General features: G+C 36.6%; 2 protein-coding genes across 4 annotated transcripts in view; one reads left to right on the top strand and one right to left on the bottom strand.

Moving 5' to 3' along the window:
* The window catches only part of VEZT (vezatin, adherens junctions transmembrane protein), a 32,990-nt gene extending 23,158 nt beyond the window's left edge, over positions 1-9,832 (bottom strand). For 2 of the 3 annotated variants that reach the window (XM_083365485.1, XM_083365486.1), the window contains exons 1-2: positions 9,700-9,831; positions 829-963 (exon numbers count right to left, since the gene is read on the bottom strand). In XM_083365485.1, the coding sequence (XP_083221611.1) occupies positions 829-963; positions 9,700-9,735 (171 nt within the window). In that variant the 5' untranslated portion in view covers positions 9,736-9,831. Of the gene's footprint in view, positions 1-828; positions 964-9,699 lie in introns of all 3 variants that reach the window. The other variant, XM_083365484.1, reaches the window with a different exon arrangement.
* A 218-nt stretch (positions 9,833-10,050) lies between these two features.
* FGD6 (FYVE, RhoGEF and PH domain containing 6) overlaps positions 10,051-14,217 on the top strand; it is a 60,589-nt gene continuing 56,422 nt past the window's right edge. Inside the window, exon 1 of the mRNA XM_083365952.1 lies at positions 10,051-10,263. Coding sequence (XP_083222078.1) covers positions 10,251-10,263 — 13 coding nt within the window. The 5' untranslated portion in view covers positions 10,051-10,250. The remainder of the gene's footprint in view (positions 10,264-14,217) is intronic.

The following is a 14,217-nucleotide window of genomic DNA, read 5'->3' as shown; positions in this document are numbered from 1 at the left end:
CGGAACGCTGTTACCTTCCCACCGTAGCGGTCCCTATTTTTCTACTTGCATTTTTACGTGCTTTCGAACTGCTAGGTTGGCAGAAGCTGGGACGAGTAACAGGAGCTCACTCTGTTACTCGGCACTCGGGATTCGACCCGCCAAACTGCCGACCATCTGATCGACAAGCTCAGCGTCCTAACCCACTGAGCCACCGCCTGCTTATATCTTTTCATAATATTCCATATTTCTCTTTCTCTCACAAAATGCATCCTTTGGGGTTCAAATCACTGATCTCTTCTGCTTTGCTGCTAGATGAGACTGAGCTCTTTTGGAACAACTGAAAACACTGCAGGGAATCTAAAGGGAATCTAGTTTCAGTAGAAGAAAACTCATATTCTTTTGGAACTACAGGTAGTCCACAACTTATGACCACAATTGGGACCAGAACATCCATTACTAAGCAATGCAGTCATTAAGTGAGTTGCACCCAATTTTATGATCTTTTTTTCCCAAAGTCATTAAGCAACCCATGTGGATATTAAGTGGATATAAGGTTTAACATGGATAAAACAAGAAAAAGTAGCAAGTTTCCCAATTACCACAAGTACCCCCAAACACAACAGGCAAAGAAACAATGTCTATTACTTGACTTTAGTAGCTCCTTAAATCCTAAAATTCTGAACAACTGACATAAAAGGTCCAAAAGGAATGGCATTAGCCAACAAATACACAACGTTGCCAACAGCATTCACATGCAAACAGGGATAAAGACAATGCATTTTTAAACAGATGCCTGTTATCAAAAAATTCAGATTATATAGTGTATAATGCTACCTACCTACCTACCTCCTGAATAACACTTACATCCATATCTTTTGGTCCCTCTTTGGATGTGCATTCTTCTGACTTCTGCAACAATGGTGAGCATATTTCAAAATCAGTGTGTCCCAGATCCTGTAAGTACTGATAAAGTGGTGAATTCTAAAATGAAATGAAAAAAGCTACTTATTTCTGTTTTGTTTGTAAACAAGAGCTGGAATTAATGATTATAGTTTACTGAAATATTACAAAACATTAGATGAAAACAATGCATCTCAGAAATAAAAACCTCAAGAAATAACACTAGTGAGGCTACTTAAAAGCCAACTGCATGTTTTGCTATACAACGGCAGCCTTGCGAAAACATAAAGGGAATCTATTTTAAGTAGAAGAAAACTCATTTTTTATTGGAACTACAGGTAGTCCACAACTTATGACCACAATTGGGACCAGAACATACATTACTAAGCAATGCAGTCATTAAGTTAGTTGCACCCAATTTTATGATCTTTTTTTCCAAAGTCATTAAGCAACCCACGTGGATATTAAGCTGATATAAAGATCCTGGAGCACTGGGGAACTACCAGAGGAATGGAAAAGAGCTGATGTAGTTTCCATCTTCAAAAAAGGAAAAAAAAATGGATTTAAGAAACTACACACCAATCAGCCTGACCTCAGTACCTGGGAAGATTCTGGAAAAAATAATCAAGCAACAAATCAGTGAACACCTAGAGGCAAAAAAAGTCATTACTAAAAGCCAACACGGGGTTTGTCAAAAAAGCAGATCATGCCAGACAAATTTTATTGCATTCTTTGACCAGGTGACAAAATTAGTGGACCAGAAGAATGCTGTGGATATAATTTACTTGGACTTCAGTAAGGCATTGATAAAGTAGACCACAACCTACTACTTGATAAGATAGAAACATGTAGGTTAGACAGCATCACCACCAATGGATTCGTAGCTGGCTGACTGGCTATACTCAGCGTGTGGTCCTCAATAGAACTGCATCTACATGAAGGGAAGTGTGTAGTGAGTTGCCCCAGGGCTCTGTTGTGGGCCCAGTGCTCTTCAACATCTTCATCAATGATTTGGATGAGAGGATAGATGGGGAACTCATCAAATTTGCAGGTGACATCAAGCGGGCAGGAATAGCCAACACTCCAGAAGACAGGCTTAAGATACAGAATGGTGAGAAAAGTAAGATTTTACATTTAGGCAAGAAAAATGAAATGCACAGGTATAGGGTTAGATGACCTTCAAGGTCCCTTCCAACTTTATGATGATGATGATGATGATAATCTGGTTTCTCCTATGACTGTGAGAAGCCTCTGGAAAACTCGCAAATGGCAATCACTTGATCCTGGGATGCTACAGCTGTTGTAAATATTACTATGATTGCCAAGTGCCTGAATTTTGATGACGTGATTGTGGGAATCCTGCAATGGACTAGTTATAACTTCTGAATGGTCATAAGGTGAGGAGTTACCTATAGACCTATTCCTGAAAGGAGGAGTCCCTCCAATAAGATTTAGAAGTGCATAAAAGCCTTTGGAAAGGCTTTCTTAAGCACAAAAAGTGGAAAAAAAGGCAGGACATTTATGATAACCTTTCCAAATAAATCAAATATGACTAGATGAGCTAAATCCACTTTATTGCAAAGCTACATTAATAGAATCTTGCAAGTCTGAAAGTACAAAATTTCCCACTGTCATTTTTAACTGTGTGATCCGTTAGGGCAGGTCCTTCCTAATTTTTCTCTCTCTAATCATGAAGCTTTTTTGGGGGGGGGGCTCATGGTCTCTTGACTGCTTTCTAGAAAGCATCTTCTCCCTCCTTTCCCCAAGTTCATTCCCACTGTCCATTAAAGACTCATAGGAAGGGGCTGTTTCAGCTACTATGTTCAGATGATCTTAAAAATACAACCATACAACATATTCTTAATTTTCATACTAGTAACTGCCTTTCATATATTTTACCATTCCAACAGGATAATGATAACTGCCAAATCTCTGTTAGCATTTCATATTATACTTTACTGAATTAGTTTAACAATAGAATAGTCATTAAATATACAAGATAAAAAAAACTATAAAATATTTTTATAATAAGATGCTGTAGCCAATTGTTCTTTTGTTATACTATAATAGCATGAGTAAAGAATAAATGCTTCCTAAATATACTGAAATAATCATTCAACTACACTTCAGAAATAAAAGTTAGCAGGTAGGAAAGAATAAGCACACAAAAGGTTATGAAAAAAGCATTTAAAGAAAAGCATGATAAAGTTTACTATTGCTTTTTTCACATTAACATCCCTTTATTTAACATACAGAATGCATTCCATAAAAATAAACTTATTTTTTTTAAAAAAAATAAATTGAAATTAAGATATAAATATGAATGCATTATCATAACTGCCTATATGTTTTAAGGCATACCAAGAACATTTCTGCTGATGCAAGGTAAAGGAAATGACTAAGACTTTTTCCATTAGATCCTCCCTACTCCACCCTAATTTATCTCCTGCATATCTAACCTTTTCATTAATGCTTAATTACATAAATTTGCAAACTGCTACATATTAAAAGACCATTCTATCCTTGTTTAAAGCTAAAGGTGGATCAAAAGTTAGAAGTTAAAGAACACTCTTCAAGAATTACCTTCAACTGTCTTGTGAGACATATGTAATTGCTAAAATTAAAGCAGCTGAAAATTTAAGTTTATGCTGATACACAGATGCCCACAAGACTTACAGGCAAAATGAATCTTGTCTCCTGGAAAATGTGGTTCCACCTTTCTCTTAAATACACTTCCAGTGCATCCGAGAGAATTTCTTCCACCTCCCCATTTCTTTCTACTTGTCTCTCCAGGGTGTCTGGAGCAGAAAATCTGAAGTATAAATCAGAGAAACTGCACCTGTACTTTCACCCAGGTACATTTTTGTGGCATAGAAGCAGAAGAAGTCAGAAGCAACGCACTAAGCTGTTTCTTCTGTTCCTGTGCAATAGGAGGAACCCAACATCAGCTGATAAGATATGAAAGGCTTTTAGAAAGCTGATGCTTAAACGAAATGATGCACATCAATAAAATCTTTTGCAGATCTTGCCAAGCAATTCTATTTAAATGTCTTAGTCATACGTTCTTGGAACATAATCATCTTGGTTTACTTATCAGCTAACAAATTACTCAAATCTCATTTCAGATAAATATGGGAGAGTGACACTGGAAATGTACATGTTACCATCAATGTGTGAAATTAAGCATCTTATAGAATGCCTAGGAAACCTATAAAATGGCAAAAATGGGAAAGTATCAAAGTATAAAATGCTTAATATTTCACACATTTCCTAGGCATTCTATGCAATGCCAAAGGCAAACCAACAATATGTAAAATACTCCCACTAAAATACCATTCTAGCCTTCCTTGTTGCAACAAGGTCAATCCTTTTTTTTAGTAAGAAAGTCCTGTATGTTATTTTGCATTTCTTCTTTCATTTTCATATATGTCTTTTCAAGAAAGGGTTAGAAATTCTAACCCTTTTCATGACCCTCTTTCTATTACTTTGCATAACAGATCTTGTCATTCTGTATAATGTCTAGGTATTATCTGCCTAGGGAAAGTATACAGTATATACTGCTCAAAAAAAATAAAGGGAACACAAGATAAGACATCCTACTATTAAATACAGTACATTGTGTTGTTTAAGTGTTCCCTTTATTTTTTGAGCAGTATAGTATATTATACTATATTAAAATAACATAGACATTCATATATTTGCCTAAAATGTTACACATTTTATAGATTTCTAGGCATTCTATACAATGCCAGCTTTTCACACAATGCCACTAACATATATATGATCTAGGGAGTTCTAAATATCAACATTTTTCTAACTATATTACAAGTTCTGTTGTTTTTATATAAGAGCCTTTCTCATAAGATTCACATGAAAAAACTTTCAAAATCTCATTTTCAGAGTCAATACAACAATATAAGACTTCAAGAACAAAAAACACACTAATCTCCGCTCAAAACTGCTTAATAACTGTGCTCTAAGAAATCATCTTGAAATTTAAAATTATCCTCAACAAATGAACAGAATCATACAGATACTGAAAACACACACAAAGAATAATAAATACTGTCACAAACCAGGTTCTATTCTGAAGACCTAAGCATTTCAATTATGTGCTTGTCTTGAATGGAGGATGATAAGGACTGAGATAGGAGCTAGCTTCTCAGGTATCCACCAGCATTACAAGAGACCAAAAACTTAACTGCAAGACCTCAAGTTAGTTGTCAAGTGAGACAGCCATATAAAGTCAAATATAAATAAATAAATATTGATGATGTTGGCAATATATTGCTCCAGTACGAGAATCAGGCAAGATGATGAACCAACTATCCCAACAGGTGGTCCCCGTATGTTGCAGTCCTGTTGCTGGAGCAGCCACAGGCTTCAGAATCCACATATTCATTGATGCCACAATGAAATCACTTTTGATTGTCCAGCATGCAAAAAGCAGTCTGCAGGGGCTTACATTTCCACCTTTTATCACTTGTCTGTAAATATAACTTTCAACCTTGCCCGCCAAGTACACAGAAAGGAAAAAGCCTAGACTTTACCTGCCCATCAGATCTGTGACTGCAGCCTTGGGGTAAATCAAAATGACCCATTTTTTTCTGGAACTTTTGGTAGCCTTGCATTATTTTATTTATTTTATTTTATTTTATTTATTTTAATCACATTTATATCCCGCCCTTCTCAGAAGACTCAGGGAGGCTTACAATTTAAGCACAAACCAATGTGCTTAGCAATATTAGAGATGTCAAGGCCTGTATCTTTTTCTTGTCATGCTTTTTTCATGCCAATTTCTCAGGAGCAAACTATCTGGATTGTTCTATCCTCTCCCCTTGGGATGTTTTTCTTGGACATTACATCTGACTCTCCAATGCTATTTTGTTGGCAGATGGTCTGTTCTGCTTTCTCCTATGTTTCTGAAACAGCTTGTTGGTCATTAAGCAATTTTTTCAAAATCACAGTTTGGCCAATCCAATCTTCATGGAAGTTTGTAAAGCTGTATTTCTACAACTGGATGTATGTAAAGCTTTACTTGTCCTCTACCCATCCACCATAGTCAGATGTAGAGGTAAGGAGGACAAATGCAAATTCAAATACTTTCACTGCTTCATTGTAATCTAGCAGCAAGACAATGGGCATGATCCTTTCTCTGTGGATGAGTTTGTTATATAATAACTCAATTCATTCTCCACTTGGATGAAGTCATTTCAGGCCAACTATGATTGCCACCTGCACTTTTAAATAAACAGTTCCAAGCCTTCTCTTCTTTCAGAGAATTTGTTTTGTCTAAGAATTATCAGGTTTCTCTGTCCCTCCTTAAAGATCAACCAAATCATGCCAAGGACTTCTACAATTCTTCTTTTGATGTCCTATCAGAAAGACCCTCCCCCTGATTATTGCTGGCCATAATGTCTCTCTTTTTACTGGATTTCAGTTTTCTATCCAACTAAGAAGCTATCCAACTATCCAGTTTATTGCACCTCTCACTCTAACAGCACAGATCATGTACAGTTATCAACAAAGCTAAAATATATCCAGTTCTTTACTGTTCTCTCCTGGTCCTGGAACATAATCTTCCATTCAAATGGGCAGGGGGGAAAGAATTCAGTGTAGAAGGCATTTAGACTGTCAACACAGGAGAGGTGGATTTGAATACGGTGATCCACTGTAAAAATTATCCAGAAAGTGAATGTACTTGAGTATGGCAATGACATTCAAATACCACATCTCCTTTAATTTGTAACATCTTTATAAGCCCAAATTATTTGACTGGCAATCAAGGTTTTTGAACCAGCCAGAAGTTTTTAATTCTGAGGAATTAAATGATAGAAACATCCCCTTCGGTGTCATAAAATGAAGGGATTTAGAGGCCTGAAAGGGAGATGTTACCAGCTCTAGACAAATGAGAAATGAAAATAGAAGAGGTGGCATAGTACCCGCCAGCTACCCATTACCAGAAGTAGGGAGGTGAAAAACAGGTGATATATCCAGGCTCATAGAGGAAAGGAAAGAGAAAATAGCAAAAGTATTAGTGCTGAAGCTCACAAAGAGCTACTAAACTGGAGAGAACTATTATACAAACTTATCTCAATTGCCTCTCAAATCCATTAAGAGACCTGCCAGAATATTCATTCACTCAGAAGGGTAGGAGGAAAGGATTAGAATATTCTAATCTAGCCAAGTTGTATCTTGAGAGTCTTCAGCAGTGAAGCTGAATGCCGAATAAGGTTTGGAGAATGATGATTTACTATCAACAGCTGGTGTGAAGCTTGACAGGTAGTTTACATAAACCTAATTTGCTAATTTTACACTTAATTTTCTGTATTAACACTAATCAGAAGCATAAAACAGTTAAAATATTATAATAATTGGGATAATAAGAAAAATACCCGATAAATTACATCACAGTGTAATAAAATGTATAACCTCAGAATCTTGAGTATAGATACAGTGAAGACCTGTTCAATAGCAATGTTATAAGCAACATTCCTAACAATGATATTCTTCAAAAAGAAAAAAATATGCATGTTGAAGAAAATCCTACAACACTGAGAACAGTTTGAAAAAGCGTCAAATATATTTTTTATTCTACATATCAGTTGGCACAATTTCAAGCTTGCACATTTTTGCTCTCATCCTCAATGATTCCTTTCTCTCTTTTTTAGTTAACTATAGTCTAATTTCATATTCTATTTTGAATGCTGACACCATATCTTCTGAGGATGATATTCTTATCAGAGAAGTTTTTCCAGAATGAAACTAAGCAATTATAGTTGAATATGCAATAGTTGAGTATGTCATTTCCCATAGTAGGCAACTAGGTCCTCTAGATATTTGGGCTGTATAAATACACAATGCACTTTTAAAAAAACCATTAGTTTAATATCTGAATAGTATTATAAAATCCTAATGATGGCTTGTTAAATCCATAAACCATTCAAACTGTCATTAGAAGTTTCCAATGCCTTCCTTATGGCCACTTCTTCATGAACATGGGAAAAGCAAAGAAGAAAGCTAGGTAACAATACTGTACAGTGGATACCTTGGTATTAAGTATTCAGTTTAAGACAGAAACCTTTGTTGTACAAAAATATTTTGATGTTATTTGCAATTGTTTATGAACACTATATTTAGTTTTTAATGTAAAATTTAAACATGTTCTTACACTCACATTTCAAATCATAGTTAACAATGATATAAATCTTTTTTTCTCCTTAAAGGTCTAAGTCAGGGATGTCAAACTGCTGGTCCGCGGGCCAGATGTGTCATGCCAAAACCACACCCACCTCATTGCTGGCAATGGAGAAAAAGTCACAACACATCATGTCACCTTGCGAGTTTGACACTCCTGGTCTACGTTATCTAAACATTAGAGTGTTAATAGTCTCTAATAATACTGTATAACTGCCACTATCAAAATAATATGATACAATATATCATAATACATTGCTTATGCCTTAAGCTACATTATCATAAACTACTTAACAGCAGCCATTTTAACATGCTGCAGACTTGCGCTTCATCCAACTGTAGTCCAGCCAGCACTCTATTACACCTTATTTTTATTGCAGCTGATCACTGTACAGTAATGCTGGCCCCTCCTTCCATTGCATTATGTATTTTGAATTGTAAAATTGACGAAGGGATCATCTCACTAATAACTGGAAGTCAATCTAGGCTTCTGCAGCATTAGTATATATCAAGACTGATCACATGTCTATATTATACTTGTTGCCCAAATACTAATACAGAGGTGATGTTAACATTTTTGCTTATTCACATGTCTATATTATACTTGTTGCCTAAATACTAATACAGAGGTGATGTTTACATTTTTGCTTATTCTGTTCACATGCAATTTACATTTGGTAGTATTTCCAAAGCAGAATTCAGTTACATTCCTCTAGTGAGCCCCATGATTATAGAGAGAATGTGGCAGACATTAGGAAAACTTCTGACCTGATTACTAACGTTTTCTCAAATCATCAGCCTCATAGGACATTATCACAGGGAGCTTTTATATACAGAGATTAGAACTGACAAACTAGCTTAATTCAAACAATCATGTTTGCTTTTATCAATTCTATCACATCTATCCCATTGATTGGATTTGGGTAGATCAGTCTAAAGATTTGCCTAATGTTTTCTAGCAAACCAATTAAAATCGTTAGTTTTTGTTAATTCGCTTGCATGTTTCTTGTGTTATTATTTTGGTTCCAGGTTACAAACTATCTTGAGTCCCAGACAGTAGATAAGAAATAAATGGGATATTAACACGGTAATTCATACATCCGGAAGCAACGCCAGTTCACTAAAATGTGTCACAATAAAAAGCTTGGCACTTATGGTTCCAGAGGATACTCTATTGCTGAAAACATGTAATATCGCCTCACGGCAAATATGCTTTATTTCTGGGACGTCTGGCGTGTAACCTTTCCTCCAATTATTCTTAGGTTGCGATGTAAGTTCGTACCGTATTCAGTGGGTCTTACTTCGAACTAGACACGAATATGAATAATCTGCTAGTCACTCTTTTGGTTCACACCAAACTTCTCCAACTCCTTCCCTTCAGAGGCGAGGTTTCACGACCAAAGACATGGCTGGATTCAGCCGCCCTGGGAAATCCTCCTCCTCTTCTTCCTCCTCCTCCGAGGGCCCTGCAAAGAGCTCCACCTGCCCTCGCCACGCACCCGTTCAACGACGCCACCTCGTTTCGCCCACGGCAGCGTGAGGAAAAAAGAAGTAGCCTCACCATCTCTACCAACAGGCACCCAAAGCTCTCCACCGGCCCCTTTTTGCTACGCTACGCACCTCAAACACCACTTCGTCGTCAAACTCCGGTGTCATCCTTCTCCGCCATCCGTTCCCGTCTCCTCAGGCACCATGGGAAAGCGAGTCCGCCGAACCCGGCGTTATAATCCCCCCTCACACACACACACACACAAAACCCCCACCGCGGCGGCCCAGCAACTCTGGCTACCCAATAGCCACTGCGGGAAGAAGGGGAGGAGAGGAATCTGTGGTGTTGCTGCGCAGATTGAACGGCAGAGGAGGTCTACTCTAAGCGAAGCAGTGGGGGGGGGGAGGCGTCTGTATTGACGGCATTTGGCCTGTAGAGGTCTCTGTGCCGCAAACCAAGGGAACTTTTGCTAAGAACGGCGAGGACCGTCAGTGCCCGTTCGGGTCAGTCAGTTGCGCTCTTTCCCTCTCTTCGCTGCGGGCATGTTATGCAGGAACCGGAGCGACGGGCTGCGCTTTTCGGTGGACTTTACCCTCGCAAGCGGCCACTCTGAGAAGAGCTGTTATGCTTTAAAGAGGGAGAAGGAGCGGAGCAAGGCGAAACGCATGGAAGGGGAGTCACCATGAGTTCAGCCGGTGAGTGCTCGGGGCGCGAAGAAAAGCGCTGGGAACTTGGCTTGGGGGTCCTGGCGACCGCCACCGCCACAGATGTGGGGGGATCCAAGGGGCTGATTTTAAAAAATGCCCCACAGCCAGCTGAGCAAGAGGGATATAATAGGAGGAAATGGTTCTCCTCCTCAGCCTTCTCCGCTCCTTGCTCCTGTTCCTTCAAGTCCCAACAGAAGATGGGAGGTGGCTTAAGGGTCTACTTGGGAGAAATCCTCAGGATTGAAAATGCAACTCTCTTTCCTGCTCTCGCGTTTGTCTTCAGTTCTTTTTTTTATTATTAAAGAGTTTTACAAAAACAAAATTTTACAATATATCCCCAAATCCCCCCCACCCCAAACCCGAGTTCTTTGTTTCATTACCCGAAATAGCTAACTTCAACAGTGCTAGTTAGTTTGTTATCTGGGTAATAAAACGTCTGCAGGAAAATAACCATGCTTCAGAGAGCACCAAGGACCCCTGAGTTCTTTGTTTTCTTATCTTTCCTGGGCGAGTGAAAAGATTAACTTGCCCTAGAAAGAAAAAGTCTCCATGACTTGCATGCCCTCGTCCACATTGACGTTACTTCGCAGCCCCTGTTCTTATCTGTTTGTGAGGTCTATGTTATGAAGTTTTCCTAGTCGTGTTCTTCTGACTGACAGCAGAGAGTGAAAAAGTAACTCTTCCTGAACTCTCTAATGTTGTCTAATAAAGTTTGTAATCCCCCCCCCCCTTGCGATCTTATTAATTGGGAGAACGATCCTTCGACCGAACTACACTTTCGTTGTTGCCGGGATTGATAAGACCGGTAGGCTAACACATCTGGAGGAAAGCTGAAATAAACAAAGCCCCGATTTCCTGCCTTCTGTTGTTGGAAAAGAATCCATTTTTTCTGTTTTCTGTTTTCCCATCCTTTTGGGGTATACTTAAATAGACCCAAGAAGTAGTGTATGGGGAAAAAAAAAGAGACTTTCAGCTTTTTTCCAGGCAAGAAGACTTAAGGATTAAAACTTTTTATGGGATTTGTGTTTTATGTCTTAAGAATTTAGATCAGTCTTGTTTGTAGCTGTATTTTTGAAGATGTGTAAGGGAGTGATTTAAGGGATCCTTTGTTGAAAAGTTACATAAATACGTTGGGGCAATTGTTAAGGGCATTTTGATATTAATACTCTTTGTTGACATTTTGAATAGTAAATATGTAAGTAACTCTAAAGCTGTTAACTGCAAATAAAAGAGTTCAGGAATGGATTTGTAATAGTAAGAATTTTCTGATTTAAACTTTGCTGTGCCAATCAAAAAAGGAACTAGTTTATAATAGTTTTCTTATCTCTGCCTAAGAAGTCATGGGCATAGTTTTTGCTATTACTTTAATGTGAATGCCATTGCTCCTCAGAGAAAACATACATTGTTTATTTTTCAAATGTGGGAATCCACACATTAATTGGTCTGCAATGTGTTTTTAAATAGTGTATTTTGAGGCTAAACCAAAGGGTTTTTTTATTAAAAAAACCCAGATGATGACCTGATTACCTATTCATTTACTATAGAATAATGGTATACATGTTTATTCAAAAGTAAATTCCAGGGGAATCAGTGGAGCTTAAAAGTTGCCTTCACTTGACACACTAGATAGCAGACTACCCAATTACATTTAATAGCATATTGTAACAAATGCGGCCCTCAAAATTAGTTAATCATCATTGTGTTGTGAAAACAGCTATTTTTGGGGAGCATGTAAAATTGAACTTAATCAGAAAATCAGGCACCGGTAGACTTATAATTATGATAGAGTTTCATTTTGGATACTACTTTTGGCCAGTATTTTGTTTACATTATACTTAATTGCAAATAATTACATTTACAGTTTTCTTCTTGAAATTAATTTTGGAATTCATTGTTTTCTTGTAAATATATATAGAATTGAAGCCATGGCTAAAAACCTATAATATGCTTCACTCTGGAGGCTGCAGACTGGCCTAATAAAATATAATTGTGATATTTTGCTCTTTGGGTTTAGGAGCTGTCAGTACTAAAGTGCTCTCTGAACAAAGGTGCTTTACTGGAAAACATACTACATTTTCATTAGCAGTGAAGTAAACAATTAGATAAAAAATAGTTGTTAAGCAATTTCATTGTAAAGTGTATACGTATCTATAATTACCTCTTTATGTTTTATTGTGATGAAGAAATGGAACATGAGATAGTTTATCTGGGTACAGATATTTTAGCCTGTTTCTGTAAGCATGTATACACTCTTCTCATATTTGTATGTTGTATTTTATTAGTATAATAAAGTTGTACATTAGTATTTATGAACTCATTTTTGTATGAACTAATCACATTTGCATGATTATGCAGCTTCCTTTTTTTCTATGCAGGAAATAATTAATATTTCTATATCACGAATGAGCACAGTCATACTAGCTAATGATAGACAAGAAAAGTGGCATGGAAAAGTCATAGAATCAATATATCCGTGGTAGTCTAGAAATTTATGAGCCTTTGGAATTTAAATGCATACTGAAAACACCACTAGATTTTGATAGTGATTGTTGTCTATGGGATTAAGTTTATATAGGAGTAAAGCTCAAACTCTTATCTGTTATCTATTTGGTGACGCTGACAAATAGTTTATATTTTGAGTGAGCTCTGGACTTTGTAAACTATCATTAGTTCTAATTGCTACTTTTTTGAGAACTACACTTCTGTGAGATGCAATGCTAAATACATACATTTACCATTAATGGTAAATGTTAATGCTATTTTACTTTAGGTACCTTAATATTTAATGCAACTTTCATTGTGATATTTCTTATTTTTTTCAGTATATAACATACCTTAATCAAGATCAGGATGGCCAAGGCATTAGATCTGAATTTCTTTCAAGATTTCTAATGATTTGCAATACATTGATAAATTTACTACAAATCATTTGATATCTTGAAGAAATTGTGGTCAAAACCATCACCTTCCTTCTAAATTAGGCTGCTCTAATGAAGCTGATATGGAGCTTATCAGAAGTGTCTTTTTGTTTGTTGGGGCCTGATAGGTCAATCCAGTTTCTGATAAAATTTTGATTCAGCCTTGTATTTGAAGGCATTCAGTTCCTTAGTTGTAGCAATGTCTGCCCATTGGCTTTCATTATTGGGTTTTGAATTTCCAGGAAAATGGATTACCATTTTATCCATTAGTTTAAAATAAGATTGGAAACATTCATGAATAATACTGTGTTTGAACTGACCAACACTAATGATTTAGCTTCCCCAATAACAGTCAATTTAGAAAACTAAAGGAAAGCCATACTTCTTTTTAAAAAAAAATCAGTGTTAATGGTTTGTTATTTTTTCAGATTCATCCATTTTCTGTTAATTTTCTCTAGTAGTCATGTTTTGTCTATATGAATAACATTGAAAATAAATTCTTCATTGAATCAAAGCTTGGTGATTAACCATACACATTACCTCCTTTGAGGTGGCTTTGAAGAAGCAATACAGAACTGACTTCTAAAATAGTAGAGTATTACTGTAAAGGACTAATTAGTAATTGTATTGTTTGATCAAGCCCATATCTCTTACTTTTATTCCTTGCCATATAGTTGTTGCATAGTTGTCTGTAGGTATATTTTGGAATATTTTTAAGCTTCTTCATTTCTGAAGAAACTTTTTAAACTTTTTTATAGATTCATAACCGCCATATGAATTATAGAAAGAATTGTTTTTGCTTTTAATAATGTTAAATATTTTCCTAAAGCAATATTGGTGATAGAAGTAAAAAGGAAGTGCAATGAACATTACATTGCTACTAAACAGCTATTTTTAATAAATAGAGGTAGTCAATTTGCAGTCATTGGTTTGTTGACCTTTTGAAGTTGCAATAGCACTGGAAAACTGACCATACTTGCACTTACAGCCATCATAACATCCCTATGGTCATATGATCAAAATT

This window comes from Vipera ursinii (genome assembly GCF_947247035.1).
Source record: "Vipera ursinii genome assembly, chromosome: 6".
Classification (NCBI taxonomy): Eukaryota; Metazoa; Chordata; class Lepidosauria; order Squamata; family Viperidae; genus Vipera; species Vipera ursinii.
The sequence above is the reverse complement of the archived record's forward strand: the minus strand, read 5'-3'. Positions and strand labels throughout refer to the sequence as shown.